The 21496-nt window shown below is 42.3% G+C and overlaps 1 protein-coding gene across 8 annotated transcripts in view; it reads right to left on the bottom strand.

The window, feature by feature from the left end:
• RARB (retinoic acid receptor beta) overlaps positions 1–21496 on the bottom strand; it is a 362123-nt gene that overhangs the window by 205309 nt on the left and 135318 nt on the right. For 7 of the 8 annotated variants that reach the window (XM_081882235.1, XM_081882236.1, XM_081882234.1 and 4 more), the window contains 2 exons: positions 7740–7826; positions 2091–2583 (listed from right to left, as the gene is read on the bottom strand). In XM_081882235.1, coding sequence (XP_081738361.1) covers positions 2091–2268 — 178 coding nt within the window. In that variant the 5' untranslated portion in view covers positions 2269–2583; positions 7740–7826. The remainder of the gene's footprint in view (positions 1–2090; positions 2584–7739; positions 7827–21496) is intronic. The other variant, XM_081882237.1, reaches the window with a different exon arrangement.

Below are 21496 nucleotides of genomic sequence, written 5' to 3'. Positions count from 1 at the left end.
CAGATCTGTTTCTGTAGGCCACTTATGCTTCTAAAATTAATCTACTCAAAAGCGCTTGGAGGTGACTTGTGATAAGGCTTCTATTATTTGTCTGAATGATCAATGGGCTGAGATATCAGCAGGCTGCCTTTTCTATAGCCAGACATTGCATCAGAAAAAGAGGAAGCTTCACTTTGAACTTATACAGCAGGCATATAAATTTATAGAAATTAATTAAGAGAACAAACTAGTAACATGAATGTACTCCCATAATCGACTGTATATCTCAGGCATAGGCAAACTCGGCCCTCCAGATGTTTTGGGACTACAACTCCCATCAGCCCTAGCTAACAAGACCAGTGGGCAGGGATGGTGGGAGTTGTAGTCCCAAAACATCTGGAGGGCCGAGTTTGCCTATGCCTGGTGTATCTGCTTGTGTAGAAATCATGGTCTAAGATAACCATGGAGAAATCATGGTGGGACCATGTCAGCCTTCTTTAGACCAAAGCCCTGATAACCTTTCCCTAAAGACAATATATCATGGGGCAAGGAATAACAAGGTCACAATTAATGTAGACAACCATACAACCCATTCAAACTCACTTATGCTAATCCTCTGATCTGGTTATTTAGGAACACAGCAGGCTGCCTTATCATCCTGCTCAGTATTGTAAACACCGACTGGCAGTAGCTTTCCAGGATTTCAGACTCAGCCCTACCTGAAGATGCCAGGGAACCCGGGATCTTCTGAATGCAAAGCAGGTGCTCTCGGACAGAGCCACACTGCCTTTATTTTCCCTTCTGGCACTTGCCAAGGCAATGAAGGAGGCGAAGGGGAGAACCTGTTCCCCTAAATCATTTCTACCAGCAAAACTGCTTCAGGATTAACAAAAGGATATTATAGGCTCAGATTCTAGTGCCCTGGAGTCACTTTTACTAATAAACAAAGATATGGCTTTTCAGGCAGAGCTGCTCAAAGCCTAAGCAATGGACTGCTGCATATCGTTATGGGGTAGGTAATTTGGCGCCATCCCACTATTGTTGAACTACACCTCACATTAGGCCCAGCCAGCATGGCTGATGTTCAGGAATGGTGGGAGTTAACAGTTCAGCAACATTTGTAGGGCACAACACTGGTGCCCTTGTAAGAGCTTCTTCTTTAAGCCCATCCCCTCCAAAACTAGCTAATAGGGAGCCTCCTTTCAAGCAATATAAAATGTCATGATACTGTGCTGTCTCGGTCTACTGGATTATATATATTTCCTGGAAACGGGGGATCGTTCTTTTGAAAAGCAGCATTAATTAACTTTTACAGAATTAATGCTACTAGGACTACTGGACTTGATGCTTTGTGCCCAATGTGGTTGGGAATGTTAGACTAGGACCAGGAGATCCCAGTTCGGATCTCCATTCATCCATAAATTTCATTCAGTGTATTTAAGACCAGTCAGTATCCTTCAGTTTACTTTGCCTCACAGGTTTGTTGTGAGGTTCATATTATTTATTTATTTTTAAATAGTTGTAGCCCGTCTTTCCTCATGGTTTCCAGGTGGCTTACAGAAATAGTAAAAACAAAAACAAACAAAAAACAGCACAAATAAAAACAGCAATATATTAAAGGAACAAGAAAAACAACAACTAAAGCTGGCAATAACAATTTCAAAGCTGCTGCGGAGGCACCGAACATCATAAAAATGCAACGTAAAAAATTCAGAAGGGCGCCACATGATTATGACTGGCAAGAATTTTTTTTTTTAAAAAAACAGCTTCAATGTGGTTTTGGAAATAAGAAGGACTTCATGCTATCATGGAAGGCCAACAAGCAGAAAAGTAATAAATATATCAGAATAAATCTGCAGGCTAAGCCAAGGGTTATCTGAATAAGCAGACATCATCACACCTACAGAACAACATACCCTATTGTTTTGCTTTTTGATGGATTCCTAGGCCAAAGCATCTATTGCACGAGTTTTGAGAAATGAAACATAAAATTTCAAATAGATACACATGGCTGCTTTCTGTAAATTGTTTTTTTTAAAAAATAAGATTAACAACAAGCCAACTTGCATGACCTTCAATGCAGAAAGCATGAAAGAAGAATCAGAACTTACTTGCTGGTGATGGGGTGCTGCAGCCGCTGGTTGGCGGGTTGCCTTGAATGCCATGCAGAGTCGAAAGGGAGAGTCCACCAATGACAGGAGGGAAAAGTAATGGGTACGGCGGAGCTGGGTAATGAGTCATATGTCCATTGACTGTTGGTACAGGACACGTACGGCTGCTGGTAGACATGGTGATGCCTCAAAACAGTGGAATGCTCAGGACCATTACTCCACAGAAGAAAGGAAGGAGGGTATCAAGTCCAGCGACGCAGCATGAGAAAGTAACTCATCAGATGATTCTCGTTTTTTCCTCACTGCTGAATTCTTCCAGTCATCTTCCTGGTACATTCCTGCTGTGATGGCAAATCTCTCTCGAGCTTCTTCTTTTTTTGAAAAATAAATATATATGTGATCACATATAGGAGACTGTTCAGTTCCTGTGTCACACCCTTTTTTCTTCTTCCTGGAGTGGAAGTTTCACTCTACAGGTGGTTGTTGAAGTATCCTGCAGCAGGAGGAAGGAGGAAACAACCAGAAATAAATAAGGAAGCCTAGCAACTTTGCAAATTAATCCCTTGATTAATCCGTTTCCATGAGCTGCTGAATTAGGCCAGGATCCAGCAGACCCTTGAGTGAAAGGGAAGGAGGGGAAAAAAATATCCACACAGGTGATTCCATGATTCTATGAACTGAGATGTGTAAAATGTTACTCAAGTCACTAAGCGTTTCATAACCACTGAGCATATCTAGTTCTCCTTAGGCTGTTGGAGTCCCCTCTAGAATTCTACCCTCAAAAGTATTGCTATTTCTACCAAAAAGACACCACACTAAAACACCACTATGTAATATTTTCCTCTTGGCATGGTGGAACCAATGTAAACATAAAAGAAAAAATCTGCACAAATAAAAGGCAGATCCTACCCCACAAAGAGGTCACACATATACTGGCCTCAGCCCAGTACACCTGAAGGAGGGTCTCCACCCCTATTGTTCTGCCCGGACACTGAGGTCCAGCTCCGAGGGCCATCTGGCGGTTCTCTCACTGAGAAAAATGAGGTTACCGGGAACCACGCAGAGGGCCTTCTCAGCAGTGGCGCCCTCCCCTCAGATGTCAAGAAAATAAACAACTTCTTGACTTTTAGAGGACATCAGAAGACAGCCCTGTTTAGGGAAGCTTTTAATGTCTGATGTTTTATTGTATTTTTGATATTTTGTTGGGATCCAACCAGAGTCACTGGGGAAACCCAGCCAGATGGGTGGGGTATAAATAATAATAATTGTTGTTGTTGTTGTTATTGTTAGTTGTATCATCAACAACCACTATTACCAATGATACTTCATTCTGTTTCCCCTCCCTGTTTTTTTGTTTTTTTTGTTTGTTTTTGTTGTTGTTGTTTTTTTGTTCTTGTCTACACAACAGTCAGGTAGCATTCCATGGCTTCTAAGCATGGTCATTCCTCCTTGGTCTGATTCTGAGTCAATAAATAAATTATACAAACCCTGTAGGGTTTGCTGGACTAATGATAAACCAAAACTATCTTGCAAATCTTGGGGTTCCCCTGAGTCTGCTGATGCCTCCCCATTGGTGCCATTTTGACTACATAAGCAATGACACTCATCTCTGAATATCAGCAAAAAGAGCATACAATAACATAAGGCACTGATCACACCCCACTTGGGATATTATTTCAAACATGAAAGCTGTGAACCAATTCTCAGAGTCATTTGACAGCCAATCCCTTTTCCCAGGGATCTCTGATAATTGTAGCTTTATGAGGGGAGCAGGGGTCTCCTAACAACTCTCAGCACCTTTAAGGAACTATACCTCCCAATATTAGGGGAGCCATGATGGTTAAAAGAGTTATGATATCACTTTAAATGTATGGTGCAGATGAGGTCTATCTGAAATATTCACAGGGATAGAAGTTTCAGTGAAACAAAAACAGCAGCAAATCAGCTCTGCAACAATAAAACCAAATGAGAAATTAGGTGACGATGGCCAAACATGCAAATGTAAAAATTCTGTATTTTGTTTAACTTTTCCTTTTCATCAAACTGAAGTGCGATGAATGTACTGTGTGTGTTTTTAATCTATGGTGCTTAAAAAGAGGGGCCTGTTAGGATCGAAACCTAATTTTTTCTCCTAAGATTGTCAATTTGTCCCCCCCTCTAAAGCATCAGCAAGGACCACCCTGGAAATGAGAAATAGATTAGATAGCAACAGGAACTCAAATGAGCAGTAATAACAAATTAATGTGAATCTGCCTCCCTGCCTGCCAAGTTACATAGATGCAGAGTGTTCCTCAGTCGGGAAAAGTACCAAAGGTTATTAGCTGCATTAAGTCCAGTAATGCTGTCTGTGGAGCTCTTCACATTTATAGATACAGCTGAAGTATACAATTATCTTCTACAGATTCTAGAGCCCAGTAATCATGTAATGATGCAGGCGTATCTTTAGGATTAATGGAGGCACAACAGATGCTCAAGGAAACTCACTAGCCCTATTCAGTTGTTACTTGCTCATACAATTAATGCTAATATGAGGGGAAGAGAGAGTGAGAGGCCTTGCCTCACTGTTGGGTCTTCACTAGCCCTGCCTCCCCATTGTCCACACTCTGGGGCAGAATGTGAGGTGAGATCCCAGGGACTCCAGCAGACTTCCAAGCCAGACTTCCAAACAGCAAGCAATGTGAGAGCAAAGATAGGCAGGTTAACCAGGTTGATCAGCCAGGTAAGCAGGCATGATTCTAGGAAGACAAGCAGGCCAGGTGCCAAGAGGAATCGGAAGGAAACGCAAACCAAAGATTAGCTGGAGAATTAAACCAGCAGCACCCGCTACCTGAAGAACTTGAACTTCAGGTGCATGCCTGGATTACCTAGGATGTATATTAAACAGTTCCATACCCACCAGAATTTCTCCAATGAAAATAGGGATGCCCTATTCCACAAAAATAAGAATAAATTTATTTTTTATACCTTGCCTATTTGACTGGGTTGCCCAGCCACACTGGGCAGATTCCAACATATATGAAAACATAAAAAAAAATTAAAAAACTTCCCCACATAGGACTGCCTTCAGATGTCTACTAAAGGTTGCATAGTTACTTATCTCCTTTGCTCGGTGGGGGTGGTGTCACATAACAATACCCTCCAACATTTCTCTGATGAAAATAGAGACGTCCTAAGGAAAAGCTTTTGAATTATGGTGCTGGAGGAGACTCTTGAGAGTCCCGTGGACTGCAAAAAGATCAAACCGATCCATTCTGAAGGAAATCGGCCCTGAGTGCTCACTGGAAGGACAGATCCTGAAGCTGAGGCTCCAATACTTTGGCCACCTCATGAGAAGAGAAGACTCCCTGGAAAAGACCCTGATGTTGGGAAAGATGGAGGGCACAAGGAGAAGGGGACGACAGAGGACGAGATGGTTGAATGGTGTTCTCGAGGCTACCAGCATGAGTTTGACCAAGCTGCGGGAGGCAGTGGAAGACAGGAGTGCCTGGCATGGTCTGGTCCACGGGGCCATGAAGAGTCGGACACGTCTAAACAACTAAACAACAACAAGGAAAAGCAGGACATTCTGGGATCAAATCAGAAACCAGGACAGCTTCTGTAAATCCAGGATTGTCCCTGGAAAATAGGGACAATTGGAGGGTCTGCAGTCCTAGCAGCTGGTCAGTGAAAACACGTGGAATTGAGCCTGTTCACTAAAACAAGGCTGGAGAGGTCCAGCTAAACAACAGAATTCTAAAAAGATGCTTGTTGTCTACCTTTGAGGAGCAGATGGGAAAACTATTGATGGATCTTCCTGGCAACTAGAGTAGTAGGAGACTTAACATTTTAAAATGTTGATTGGTAGCCTCATTAAATCAATGAGACTGAGATGACAACCTACACACATTCAAAACAAATGAAGAGAGTGGGGGAAATCTACATATAAAGCAATTTCACTTGATAATAGAAATGAAATGATCCTTGCTAACTTGGCATAGGAGAAGGCCATGCTCTAACCATAATTTCACCACACCTTGGTACCAAAAAAGCGAAGCAGGTATGTGGTGGAAAGATAGAATACCAAACAAAGTCATCTCTACATTCAGTGCAGTTACCCGAGTAAGAAATGTGGCTTGTGGCATTTAATCAATGAAATTTACATCAAGGTCACCTATTCTGAATGATCAAGAAGTCCTGAAATAAATAAAAAATGCTGCTTGTGAAACAATCATATTTCCAACTGCATTTCTGTTAGCCACAAACATGCAGAGCTAAGCACAAATTATCAAAATGTGCATAGCCAGTGGCTTTTTCAGCTACTTCAGAGGGAGGAGAAATGTCCCTGGGTTATGATCTATGCAGGCAGCACCTCCTGCACATCTGAATTTTAAAAATATTGTCTCTTTTTCCTTTTCTCCACATTCAGTACAAAGCACCAAGGTAACATGTTTTAAACTTGTGCTGTCAAAGCACAAATAAGAGATCAAAAGAGATGATCTCAAATTCTTACCTGTGTTAAGATATAATTCAAAAAAGGCTTCTCAACCCCATTTACAACTAATTGGAGGACCCCTCTTGAAAGCAAGCACTAACACGGCATGATTAACAGCAGTCTGCCCCAGCAGTTGCTTATGTTCAGCAGTCAGCATGCGACTGCTTCCAACTTCTGCGCTATGTGGAATGAGGGAAATGGAAATCAGACTATGAGTAGACTTTTGTACTTACCCTTTGTCAGTACTGGATACACAATCAAGTCTTAAAGTGGAAGAAAACCACACTAAGGAGAATGTTTCTGGACCCCCTCCCCTTACAGTCTTGAAAATGGAAAGTGCAAGAAGGCTTAGATTCAGGATCTAGCATGGATGAGCAGGTCCCAGGTCCCAGGAAGGCCAATGAGAATGACATCAGACACCAACATTCCCTTTTCTTTCTTTTTAACTTTTTACTAGGGCAGTGGCTGCAGCTACCCACCATTTTCATCACCCCAGAATGCCTCTGGATTCTGCTACGTCAGAACCCAGATTCATTCTGGGGAAAAGAAGGTGGCAGTCAGCTACCACCCAAGTAAAAATATAAAAGAAAGGACTCCTGCTTATTGCACCTGGTAAGCTTACTGCGGACAAACGCCGGCTCCCTCAGCCCATAGAGCAAGATGAGCGCCGCAACCCCAGAGTCGGTCACGACTGGACCTAATGGTCAGGGGTACCTTTACCTTTACCTAAGCTTACTGGAATAGGGGACTGGGTGGTCCCAGGGGTCACCATTCTTAGGGTCACCTCAAACCTGGTGCTGACTTTGGGTGCAACCAGTTTCTACCAAATGTACAAGCTCTTCTCTATAACTCTTTCCACACTAATCACAAATGCTGGAGTGCAACATTCGCAGACTGACTTGTAGCTCTGTTTTCTAGGTGCAGAATGAAGAGGCCTACCTCTTCAATTCAGAATTAACACATTTCATTCTGTGATAAGTAAGGAAGTGAGAATGAAAGAGGCAACTGTGACTATACATAAGATTACTTACCAGGGTTCTGGCATAAAGGAGAGGGCTGTTCGTTTCTGTATGTCTTGTTATATTAAGTTTCAATTTTGTGACTTTGTACAGTATGCATATCATTGAAAAACCAATTATTTAAGAAGTAATTAAGTAGCAAATGTCTTCCCCTCTCACCTGGTGACACCAGTATCTCCAGAGTCTGAGTGGTTCAAATTTCAAAAGAGGCTTGCTCCACCCAACAAGTCGATTCTTCAGCCTGCTCTGCAAGGTATTAAAAAAAAAGGGTAAACCAGATCAGTTTTAAGACGACTTGCATCTCTGAAGACATGAATCATTGTGTTTGGGCGGGAACAGTAAAGTATCCAGAATGCCATAATGATGCAGAAACCTTGGGACACAGACCTGACTGGCCCCAAGTTATGGGAAAGACTGAACAGCTCCTCTCTCTATACTCCTCCACACCATCTCCCTCAACCAGACATCCATCCTACCTATTGGACCTTCACTTTAGTGAAATGGGTTTAAGCTTATTGGCCCTCATCCAACCTATTATAACCAGATCCAAGCACCGAGTCAGCACTTTTACAACCTTGCTAGACTCTGATGACTAATAGATCCTGGGTTACTTATTAACATCTGCTGCTTTTTGGTCCAGTATGGCATGATGCTCTATTTGTTCTTCTCAAGGGTTGTTTCGGACTAGACTTACTTCAGCACTGTCAAAAGACAAAGTCGCAAGTGACATCTCATTTAGGTCAAGAGGCGATGATTACTCTTTGGGGACATAAAAAGTGGATTGCGTAACTGAATAAACTTCCTACAGTTGTAAGCACACTTCCGCCAAAGAACATTATATTGAATTAAATGGGGCTTTTTACAAGGATTGTAATAGCAGTGTAAGAACAATTGCTCAAGATCATAAATTACTCATGGAAGCTGTGAGGTCTATTTCTCTGGAGGTTTAAAATGACAGGCATGGCTAAGTGTCTGCCATAAAGTTAAGTATACAGCCCACTTCTCTGGAGCAAGGGGAACGGCCTAATGTTCCCTTCCATCAGTACTGCTATGATCCTGGGGAGTTACAGATTCCAGTTCTGGGGAATTGTAGGTGGATGTGGGCTAAATTTAAATGATGCCATGCCTACACAGATACCTCTGAAAATAAAGACGAGCAGCATAGATGGCAGCAAATGACTATAAATTAAATTAATAAACTCCTTGAGCAGCAGCAAATGAGCTGTTCTTTTCCACACCACTGCACCAAAGATGGTTCTGAATGTAATGTTATTTTCCAAGAGACTTTATGCATAATTTATAAAAAAGTGTAGTAACGGAGAAACAACGAAATAAAAACCCAAAAGCAAAAGGGGGGACGACGACACTAGTGACTTGTATATATATTTCTGCCAACAAGAAAGCAGCAAAATATTAGTACTCTTCTTCAGTATTTCCATAAAACTAGGGAAACATAGACAAAGGGCATACAATACACTATTTCACCTGGTAAATATTTCTACCGTGTACTGAAGCTGGTAATCTCTTCCCTCATTCCCATTCTCTCTGATGCAGTGTCTCACTGCAAGAGGCTGATTCAATGGAAAGTAAGTACAGACAGTGAAAGGAAAAGAAGGTATGGCATCTGTGAGGAAAATGAGACTTGAATACAGCCTGGGCTTCTGCAGAAGGTTGGTGCTATGTCAACTGGTGCAAGTCAGTTAGTGCAGAAGACATTGCATTCCTAGTTGGTATCCTGTGGCTTAACTGGACCATTGACCTTGCTACCTGGTACTCAAAAATAGTCTCTACATTTCAGATCTTTTCACACAGAAAGCTATAAATAGGAGAATGGCGATGAACCACCCCTTGCAGGACTGTTCTCACACGAGTAATTTGAAGCCCTAACTAGAAAGACAATATTTAAAAATTCCTTCCACCTTAGAGACCAACTAAGTTTGTTACTGGTATGAGCTTTCGTGTGCATGCACACTTCTTCAGATACCATGAAAGAAAGATAATGTAGAGCAGGGATAGAGAACCTCTGTCCCATGGACCAACCTGGGCCACCAGAGGGCCATTTCCCCCAAACTGGCCCATCAGCTGATGGCTCTGATGATGTCAGCTGATGGACAAGAGGGCAGTGATTAATCTTGGATTGGCTGTGTGATCCTGTTCCCAGTAGGGAATAAGACCACACAGCCAAGGCAGCAGGATTTAATCCATTCATCATCTCCATCCCTGTGCAAAAGTGCTATTTGAAGCAGCTCACATGCAAGAGAATCACTTCAAAGAGGCTTTTGGAAATGCTTTAAGGCACCTCCAGTGCTGCTTGCTCAAATGGGAGAGTGGGGGCAAGTCTTCCCCCTCCTCCTTTAAGTCCCTTTTAAGAATTAAAAGAGAAGCGTAGGGAGACTCAGAAAAGGCTTTGCAAGTCTCCTCCCACATCACTTTTAAGTCTTCAAGATTGAAGACTCAAAGGGAATGGGGGAAGACTCGCAATGCCTTGACAGTCCGTCCACCCTCCACCTTTAAGTCCCCAGACTTGAAGACTTAAAAGGGAAGTGCCGGAAGACTTGGGAAAGATTTTGCAAGTCTCCTCCTGCTTCCCCTTTAAGCTTCAGAGAATAGAGTGCAAGGGATTTTGACAAATGGGTGCCCCTGCTCTCCTGTCAAATTTGGTCCACAAGACAGATCCTGAAGGTAAAAAAAGCTTCCCTCATTCTCGGTGTAGAGCTTATCACTTTTTCTCCAGTGGCCACAATTTATCCCCAACAACCATGGTTATGATAGTTCACAATCAACTTTATTGAAACAGATGTGCCTTTTGTGGATAAACAATAAACCAAACAATATTTACACTGTATTTAATGTTCCATGTGATGAAGAAATTATGTTGTCAGTTTCTCCACAAATCATATTTGATTCTGTGAGATTGCATACTGTTTTTATTGTTCAAAATGAAGTAACTGGATAAGCTAATTATGGTGGGAAAGGGTAAAAAAAGGAACGGGGGTTGGATATTGTCCTTCAGAGTGTTATGTTTCCTTTATTAGCATAGCTCAATGAAACTAAACAGAAAGAGCAATCTAATAACAAACATTCTTTGAGGGCTGTTAAGGGAGCAGAAGGACATCCAGTTATTGTTCAGCCCATCCCATTGGTCCATATATGGCTCAAAAGGTACAATAGAAGGAAACAGGAAACTGAATGGTCCATCTGCATTATCTTATTAGCGGCTAATGGATATCTGAGAGGAACACACATCTAATTCTGAAAGGTCTGTACCAATCTCCTAAGTAATAACTCTTAATTAGCAGATTCTGTTTATAGATGGAACTTAACATACCCTTTTGTCTCAAAGAGATGCAGGCATCTGGAAGGAGATATGTGCTTCTTGAAGAAAAAATAAGAAGTGGGTATTTTTCTCATTCTCAAATAAAAGCTACTATAAATAACCAAAACAAAATCTCAGGCTAAAAGGAGAGAATGTGCATTTGAACTAAGACTACAAGGATCAAATATGTACTAACTAGCCTGAAAGTTAGTACTTATACAAGGACTTAACGTTTTTTTAAATAAGAAAACTGATGGTTTCATTTTTTTAAGATGTCAAAATCATTTTTAATAAAGCCCTATTACAAATCAGAGCAATAGCTGGCTTTAAATATGCTAAAAACCTCCCTTCCCCACCCTAATGCAACAGGGGTGGCCAACTCTCAAGAGACTGCGATCTACTCGAAAAGTTAAAAACTGGCAGTCATCTACCCCCTTTTGGGGGTGTGCAGGGCAAAAGTGCTGAGCTTTTTTTTAGAGGAGCCAAAGTTGTTGGGCTTCTTTGAGGGGACCTGGTGATCTACCGGTGATCTACCACAGATTTCCAGGGATCTATCGGTAAATCACGATCTACCTGTTGGATGTGCCTGGATTATATGAATTAAAAGGGAGGCAACACCATGAATTATTTTACAGAAGGCAAGTCTGCAGTTCACATAGACTCCAAATGGATAAATTACCAAAGCATACGAGCATGTGCTAAATATTTTAAGTACCTTTATATAATCAGGACTGATCCAATACATTCTGCTGCGTAAGGCGCGAGAGCAAATTCTGTCCCAATCTCAAGGCAGGACAGAAACTCTAATAACTGCTTCACAAAAATATAAGAGTAGCAATAACAGTAACAACAATAATAAACAACCCTTTGCTTCCCATTCATGACAACCAAACCCAGCTGCACTAGGCAGCTGCTCCACTCTACCTGATGGTTGGGCCAGCAGTTCTGATTCTGGCACTCTGACATGGTTACAGCAGTTTGGCATTTGTGAACCATGAAGCATCTTTGCAAATACTAAGAAATTTATTTTTTGTCAAAATTATTGACACTTGCTAAGGTGGGTGGGTTTTTTTAAAAAAATTGCTTGCCTAAGATTAAAATCTTTCCAAAGTGCTTATGCTTCAAATGGATTGCATCACAGAAAACGGCATACTAAAAAATCAGCAAACCTAACATGAAAAATGACAGGCAAAATGACACTAATTTATCTGAGTTTGCTCCTTAGCCCTAAGATATGCTGTGCCAGAAAAATACATACTTAACCATGTGACATCCAGACACAAAACATGAGGCTATACTTAAGCTGCAAAAATGCAATGAAGGCACACACAGATGCTCATCAAGGATTTAATGACTGCTAATCAAAACGGTTTTTATACATAGATTTAATTTGTATTTTAAAATAATTTGAAAAGACAGAAGACTGAGATGTAAAGATGTGCTAAATCTCATAAAGTGGTTCTCAAACTTAATCTATTCCAGGAGTCCGTTGGACTCCCAAAACCATTCGAAAACCAAGGTGCGGCCTCCAATTGGCTGCAGGAGCTTCCTGCATTCAATCGGAAGTCACGGACATTCAGCTTCTGAAAAAGGTCTGCAAACCGGAACACTCACTTCTGGGTTTGTGGCATTCGGGAGCCGATTTGTTCGGGAGCCAAGCCATTCAAGTATCACGGTACCACTGTACATGATAAAACTAAGACGTAATGTAATCAATAATTGTCCACATACACCATTCCACAAACAGCACAATGAGTCTGATGGTTTTATCCAATGAAGTTGTCCCATTTATGCAAGGGCTTCTACTTATGCAATAGAACTTTCCCTCTGCCTCTTCCCCAACACCCAAAACTGCTCTGGAGTTCCCCCAACTCCCCCAAAGCAGATTTTGGGGAGGTGGGGCACATGAAGACAGGGTAAGATAGGATAGGAGAAGTTCCCTAGCTCAAGCAAAACTACTTGCTGAAATGGGATGCAGGTGGTGCTGTGGTCTAAACCACTGAGCCCCTTGGACTTGCTGATCAGAAGGTTGGCGGTTCGAATCCCCGTGACGGAGTGAGCTCCCGTTGCTCTGTCCCAGCTCCTGCCAACCTAGCAGTTCGAAAGCACACAAGTGCAAGTAAATAGGCATCGCTATGGCGGAAAGATAAACAGCATTTTCATACGCTCTGGTTTCCGTCATGGTGTCTCGTTGCGCCAGAAGCGGTTTAGTCATGCTGGCCACATGACCTAGACTGTCTGTGGACAAATGCCGGTTCCCAAGGCCTGAAAGCAAGATGAGCACCGCAACCCCATAGTCACCTTTGACTGGATGTAACCGTCCAGGTGTCCTTTACCTTTACTGAATCTATATTTCAGCAATCTTTCAGACGCCAATAGACAAGAATCAGAAATAGATCTAAAAATTAAAAATCAAAGTATTTATGTGCTTATAGAAGTACTGGGGAGGTAGGAGCAACCCTCTGCTTGCCCCCCAACCAATCAAGTATTCTGTTTTACTTTTCATAAACCCTCAAGAAGCATGAAAAGGACTCAGTTTCCTCAGAGGCCAGGTGGAGGAGCAGACAGAACCTTCTTCAAAGATGGGAGAGGACCACCAGGCATCTTTTACTTCCCCTATGACTGTAAACTGAAGAAGGCACCACCAGCATACTGATATTGTGAGCATCTTTTCCTGCCAGACTGAACCACAACCGCCATGAAGCCCAGCAGAAATTTGAAGCTTAATCCCCTTTATACCCTGCAGAAAAAGAAGCTGCCTGTCTTGCTACATCTTTGTCACATTACAAATTCTTGAGGGAAAAGGAGAGGAATTCGTTCTAAAGAGCAGCCCTGTATACCCCATCCTACCCCCCAAAGTAAGCTTTTTCTCATTGCACAGGCGGCAGAAGAGTGAAGCGTGCAAGCAAAACTGAAGGCAAGGGGGTTGGGTCTTGAAGCTCCCTAGCTCAAATTTGCTTTTGTATATGCGTTGCTTTGAAATTGTAATAAGTGTGTATTAAAGACAAAATGCTTTTCCATTCAACAGTCTTTTGGTAAGTAACTTTGCAGGAAGCGCGCACACACACCAAACAGATGCACAAGAAGCTTGTGCATCCCCCCCCCCCATTTTGTGAGCAATGAAAGGAGAGATGAGAAAGTTGAGAACTTGCACATCTCCCCATCATAATGCTGGCTTGTGGGTTTGGGGAGTCTCCAGGGAAAGAGTCCCTAGTGGGTCTCCCTCAGGCCATATGATGGCAGCTTTTCCTCTAACCTGCCTCTTTCCTTAGGCAGCAGACAAGCAGAAGGAGCTTCAGTAGATGCTTACTCACTCCCCCCCCCCAGCCTTCTTTCAAATGGGGCATATATGGCAGGTATTCAGGGGTGTGGGGACGGTATGGACCTTTGCAACTGACCGAGAAATGTGTCATGGTTGTGCCAAGCACTGCTCCTGCCAGTTGGTGGTGGCATACCCTCCAAGCATCTCCATTTTCCAGTCCTGGTTTCTGATTTTATCCTGGGAGGTCCCTATTTCCCTTGCCAGCTCAAGGAGGAGGATGAGCCAGTGCTTGTCCTGACTAGCAGCAATGATGGCTGTGGCTGCAAAGGGAGCATCCCATTGCCTTTCCATGGCCACTGCTGCTGGCCTCCTCATTGCAGCTGCTGGAGAGAGGGCAAGGAGGAGGAGAGGCTGCCACCGCCATGGCCAAGCTCCATGTAATACACCAGCTCTGAAGGGCAGGCAGAGAACAGGGCTGCTTTGGGTGGGAAGAAAGGGGCAGCAGAATACAAGGGGTCTGTCTGTCTGTCTGACCGTCTGTCTTTCTGTTTAAGATAAAGCTTTCTGTGTCTGTTCGTATCTAATCTTGCCCCTTTCTAAAATTTATTTATTGGTGTGTTTTTCTTTTTGTAGATCTACCATAGCATAGCATAGCATAGCATAGCATAGCATAGCATAGCATAGCGCAGCATAGCACCAGGATTAAGGGTTTTTCTCAGGACAGGATTTGTGTGCTGTGTCCCGTTGGTGAAGTGTTGGTGGCACTCGCCCATCTTCTAATAGGAAAAGCTCTGTGGAGGGGGGAAGGGGAAACAAAAAACGGGGCTGGGGAGGTCAGTTGGGGGGAGTGAGAATGTCCCTATTTTCATCCAAGGAATGTTGGACCACCTTCCTACAAGGCTAGCATATAATTGTGCATGCTGGTAACTGTTGTGGATTTCTTTGCAAGGCTTACTACAGTTCACCTAACTCTCCTTCCTCATTCCAGCAGGCACCTCACCATGTCAACAGCTGGTGCCAGCCCTGCCCCTTTACTGCATTGCCACAGAAGGGGAGAGATGAATTGCTTTCCTATAGTACGCAAAGCCTGCAAGAAAGTCATGTGAGTACTTCAAGCCCTAGCCATGTTTGCAGGATGCACCAGACTGGAGACTTCACCACATTTAATTGGATTAAAACAAAACAAAGCCATCCTGGACATTTTGCATCCTACTTAAAGGAAACAATAAACTTTCCCACATTAAGAACTTCATAAAATACTTTTATGGGAAGTATTTCGTCCTTTGCTTTGCAAGGGAAACTCTACTATGCAATCACTATCTACTAAGAAATGTCTGTGCATCTTACACTGCCCCTAGCTCTTTCTGTTTGCATTCCATATTTCTTGGATTAGTCATCCATGGCCCAGCATAGTCTGGAAAGAAAAGATAAATGTACAGGTCAAGCGATGGGTTAACAATTTTACTGTTTGCAGAGCCCCAAGAAGTCAGATACAGCAGAGCTAGATTGTGTTTACGTAACGGATAAGTGGTGGATTTCCTGTGCAGTCACTTCCCAAAAACACCCTGCGAGGGAATGCACTATAATTACCTCAGCAGAGACCAGGCTATCTCCTTCTAACATACAAGACTGTGATTTTACTGTATGGCTGCAATTAAGTAAACTGTAATACACACAGACAAGTCAATCCTGTTTTCTGAATTACATTGCTCCAGGAGTGGAGAACCTGAAGTCCCCCAGAAGTTGTTGAACTATAATTCCCATCATCCCAAAACATAAGCTATGCTAGGAAAGCAATGTTCTGAAAAACACTTTCCTCTTCACCGCACTGGTACACAAAATCAGGGCCAAGTTGTGAGCCGAGTGCATAGTAAATGAAACCATATGCAGGTCTTTGCACATATCCGCTAATCCCATGTGCTTAATGTGTCCAATCGGTTGTGCAAATTGGCTTTGGTTTGCTAGGAAAGGTTGGCTGTCCAGTAAGAGCACATATAACTGCTAATAGTTATGTATATCCAATAGTAGGCTATAGAGGAGGATCAGGATTGACAGAGCTCACACATTACATCTTGGGAGTGAGAGTGGGCTCTGTAAAATTGAGCAGAAAACTTGGTTTATTAAAACAGACAGAATTGATGGGTGAGATGTAGCCATCTAGGTAGGAATATCCTTGTGCATCAAGTGCTCAAAGACAGACAAGCAAGGAAGAGGTATGCCCCAGGGTGGAGCCAGTGTGGCAGTCTTGTCCCTTAAAAGACCTAGAGGCCTACATGGACCATCTACCTGTGCCTTTATATTATACATTTAGGTGGTTCTCCAGGGTTCTTTGTAGGTATCTCTCAAAGTTTTGGTTTAATCCCTAATGAGCATGGGTCCCATTCTTTTCTGCTATCTGCTGGGGGGTGCCACTCACACAAAAACGAGGCAAGGACAATCTGGGAGAGAAAAAAGGTCTAAACCTCAAAGCACAGTGCTGTCAAGCCTAGATCGCCTATTGAAACCCTTTCTAGAGATGAGTGTCTGGTGGTCTAGTCTCCTGGAATGGAGAGAATGGGTATGGGCAATTGACCCAGCTAAGGTGGATGTAGCCAGGCAGAAAGTGAATACAGTTGTATAATGCTTCCTGGAGGTGATGGCAATCTGTCACCAACATTCAAGCAGATGGAGTCTACCTCTTATAGCCAGACTACATCTAGTTGGCTGAATTAGTTGCAGCTATATTAAGTTTGGAAGGAAAATATTTGGCAGGCTCCATAGCCTACTTAGGGAGAAGGCTCATAAAGGATTCTAAGGGTGTGGTTTAGCCCCAGCCACATACTCAGTCTGCTAGTGGAGTCCACAGGAGCACAATAGATCTAAATGCCAAGCAGATCTCTGAAGGTTGCCCAGGCATGCAAGCAGGTTGCCCCATAGCAGGTTCCTTGTCCTGTGCCACACCAATGCATTGCATCATTGTCCAACTACTCATTACTCCTGTGCAACATGGAGCAAAGATCATCACAAAATGTGTGGATCGTAAGTGGAATTTACAGATGAATTCCATGTATGTGTAAACTCTAAAATCCAGTTAACTGTGTGGTTAGAGTACCAAAATAATATTTCCCATTAGACACAGTGGCTCGGCTCAGTTCATAGCTCCCCTCAAAGGCAGAAATTACCTTATCTATGTAATAAAAGGCTGAGAAACCAAATTCAAAATATGTTATTGACTATCTGATAAGATCTGAACCCTGAATTTAAGGTCAAGGGGCAGAGTTTAGCCAATAGCGAAGGGTCCAAATGTTCCCATTTTCCTCTTGTTTTCATTTTTTCTACCCTACCTTCTTGTCCATCTCCTAGGTTACTTTTTAGCATTAGCCGTCATCTCACCTCCCCCAGCAGTTATTTTAATATTTCCAGTTTTTATTTATAGAAAAATATTTTGTAACAAAAACTTGAGTAGACAGTTGTTTTCATCCTTAATATATTCTAATGTATTTATCATATTTATTAAAAATTAACTGTGCAATCCTATACATTTTTCAATTTCCAGTTCCTGGACCTTCATTTATTTGCTCTTGGGCATTTCCATCAATGTAATAATTCTGCAGGGTGAGCTGAAGATATCAGTGGGTTAGTAGTGAGTATGAGAATTTATTATAAAACCTGTTCTCTCTCTCCATACACACACCTCTCTTGTTTCTCGTTGAAGGAGCAATAAGGAAGTAATGTTAGGAGAGAACAACCATTAACTGCAAGGAGAGAAAATTATGGCAAGTAAAACAGCCATTTAACAATCAATAATTTGCCTAACAGGGAGCCAATAAAACAATTGCAACATGCAAATAATACACTAGAAAAATGTAGTAGTTCTGAATCATCTGCAACCATTTCAAAATCCTATCAGTTTGGCTATAAACAAAAAAATGCACTAAGCACAAGTTTCTACAACATGATGTATTAAGCAGGCCTAAATGTCATCTAGATAATGGCTGGGATCAACAGCACCTGGCAGATCTGGGAATCTGCTAAGGCTTCACCACTCTAGACATGGCCTCATGCTCCAAGTGCCTCTAGTAAGCTAAGTCCAGCTGCCATTTTATTTGCCGAAACAGTTGAAGAAAATGCTACATCAGCATTATAGGAAATTAGAATGGCAAGCTATGCCCAGCATCCTGGCACTACGTGGAGGGCTGCTGTCGTCACCTGGCATCACCGAGGAAAGGGTCCATGAAAAGGCAACTACCTAAAGGAATACCTGCAAGTTAATCAATTGAAAGAGAACCTGTAAAGGAAGTGCAATTGCATGACCCAAAGTGGAAAAAATGTGTCATGTTTTAATGTTTGCTAAAATATGGCAATGGTGACAAGTCAGAAATATTTTTCAATGGGGAGCTAGATGAGTACTAGGGAAGAAACAGAAGCTGCTATTAAAAGAACGATGATGTGATCGAGAACAACAAAATGTTGGATACTTTACTGTGCACAATGGTTTGTGCATGTGGCTTATCTGAAAGGGGAAAGATAAACAACATGTGGAAAAACCTGCAAATCGAACTGTGAACACACTAATGCCGTGAACAGGGGAATTTTCTATGAACCATCGGAAGACAGGAAGCGCTGAAACCTCCAACAAATCAACAGAACTCACAAAATGGAAGTGAGGAAATTCAACCAATCCTAGAAAGGGGTGAGGACTCATTTAAACCTGTAAAACACTCTCTCTCTCTCTCTCTCTCTCTCTCTCACACACACACACACACACACACACACACACACACACACACACGGGTAGCAAGCATGGTGCCCTCTAGTTGTTTTGGAGTACAATTCCCAGTGTTCCTGACAAAGCCAAATGGGGCTCATGGAGTTGCAGTTCAAAACATCTGGAATGCACCACATTGGCCTTGCCTATAATTAGAAATACATTCTTTGAAGGCTGTCAGCCTAGTTTATGAGTATATTAGATTTCAGCCTGAGCAACTCCAACATGTTGGACCAGCAAGTACTGAAGAAATTACGACCGCTCAGTTGGCTAGAACGTGGTGCTGATACCACCAAGGTTACAGATTTGATTGCCATAAGGGACAGTTGCATAGTCCTGCATTGCAGAGGTTGGACTAGATTACACTCAAGGTCCCTTCCAACTCTATGATTCTAATAAAAGTACATGGGAATTTGTTTTATATACATATATAATTTGAAGTTCTGGCTTTCTTCAGAAGCCCTCTATACATTTTTAAAACAATAGCTAAGAAAAAAATAGAACCAAAAACAAATATTGAATATGACAGAAACCCATACTTCAGGGAGCCAAGACATAAATGCATGAAAGGAGGTAGTGTGGGAAAGATTTGTATGTTTCCACATCAACACTTATGTAAATAGCAACCAATTACTGGTCTGGCTTGAATTCTTTCCCCAAAATAATGGAAAATGTACAATCACAGTCACAGAGACGGAAATTGCTTTTGCTTGGGTGTTTAGCTGGTTCCTCTAACTTTTCCGTTGAAGAAAGTAGACTACTGTAATTCACTGTATGTGGGGCTATCCATGCTTTACACATATTTCCCCATTCCTGACTGCCTATTACTAAAGAGCCAAGTTGAAGGTTTTATTGGCATTTGAAGCTGTAAACCATGTGGGGATCAGGATAACCTAGGAGTCTGCCTCCCTTGTGGTATGGACCCAGCCCATCTTCAAGGTCTTCTGAGGAGACTCTGCTGACCATTCACTTATTAAAATTTTACATGACCAGTGTGGATTAATTGTCACTTGGTGATCATGTGGAAGTATGCCTTCTCAACGAAAAGCACCCACCCTCTGGAATGCCCTCTCTCAGATAATTCACGGAGACAGTAATGACCTTTAAATTTCTATTTTAAAAAACAAAACAAAACCACTGTATGTTTATCCAGGCTTCCCTTAATCTTTCATTTTGTTTTGCACACTGCTCAGTTTTATTTCTGAAACACAGTTTTGTTGTGGCTTTATCTCATTTTTAAGGATTTTTTTGTACGATAAATATTAACGCTTTTATCCTAACTCCTTAGATATATATTTATTATATTAAGCAGTATAAACATGTACAAATAAACCAATAAGTTGGCTAAATATAATTGCATTGATTCTTAGATCGTCGTGGGGTGGGGGAGTCAATCCATTATCTCTATGGCAATCAAGATGCAACACACATTTGTTTGCATGAAAATGGCTCCATATGCTTCAATTTGTAAAATGCAAGAGTAAGCAAACAGTGTGATATTTTCAATGGCCTATTATTTAGATAGCCTTGGCAACTGATCTAATTTATGATTAAGATTTGAGATATTTATAACAGTGCTTTCAATTTCATAAAAGCCAACCCTACATAAAGTGGAACCTCGGGTTACGTACCGTCCTCCTTGCGAATGCTTCGGGTAACGAGCTCCACTAACCCGCAAGTAGATGCCCCTTGTTGCAAACTTTGCCCAGGGATGCGAGTGGAAGTCGTGTGCTGGCAGCGCAGCAGCAGCGGGAAGCCCCATTAGTGAAAGCACGCCTCATGTTAAGAACAGGTTCAGCTTAAGAACGGACCTCCAGAACGAATTAAGTTCCTAACCGGAGGTACCACTGTAAATATACAGGGTGAGTCTTTTAAAAGAGGCCCCATGGAACATGTGTATTCTGCATGAGAAGAAGCCAACTGCATTACAACTACAGTGGTACCTCGGGTTACATACGCTTCAGGTTACATACGCTTCAGGTTACACACTCCACTAACCCAGAAATAGTGCTTCAGGTTAAGAACTTTGCTTCAGGGTGAGAACAGAAATCGTGCAGCTGCGGCGCAGCTGCAGCAGGAGGCCCCATTAGCTAAAGTGGTGCTTCAGGTTAAGAACAGTTTCAGGTTAAGTACGGACCTCCGGAACGAATTAAGTACTTAACCCGAGGTACCACTGTACTCAGGGGCACATTGTACTGGGCCCCAAGAGGTTAAAGGGCATGGGGAGCAGGAACACAGGAAGCTGTCTTATACTGAATCCAACCACTGACCCACTTATCTCAACATTATCCACATTGATGAGCAGCAACTCTCCAAGGTTTATTGCAATGTTTCTGAACACCAGTTGCTAGAGACCACAGGAGGGGGAGAGTCCTCTTGTGCTTGGGTCCTGCCTAAGAGTTTCCCACAAGCCTCTGGGTGGCTACTGTGAGAGCAGGATGCTAGACTAATTGGGCCATTGATCTTATCTGATGGGTAATCTTATGTTCTTATTATGTAGGGTTTTAAACACCAAGTCTCTCCCAGCCCTACCTGAGATATTAGCGATTGAGCCTGGAACCTTTTGCAAGCAAAGCTGGTGGCATGACCCT

The sequence above is a fragment of the Podarcis erhardii genome (assembly GCF_964252035.2).
Source record: "Podarcis erhardii genome assembly, chromosome: 12".
NCBI classification, from domain to species: Eukaryota; Metazoa; Chordata; class Lepidosauria; order Squamata; family Lacertidae; genus Podarcis; species Podarcis erhardii.
Note: the sequence above shows the minus strand (reverse complement) of the source record. Positions and strands in the feature narration are given on the sequence as shown.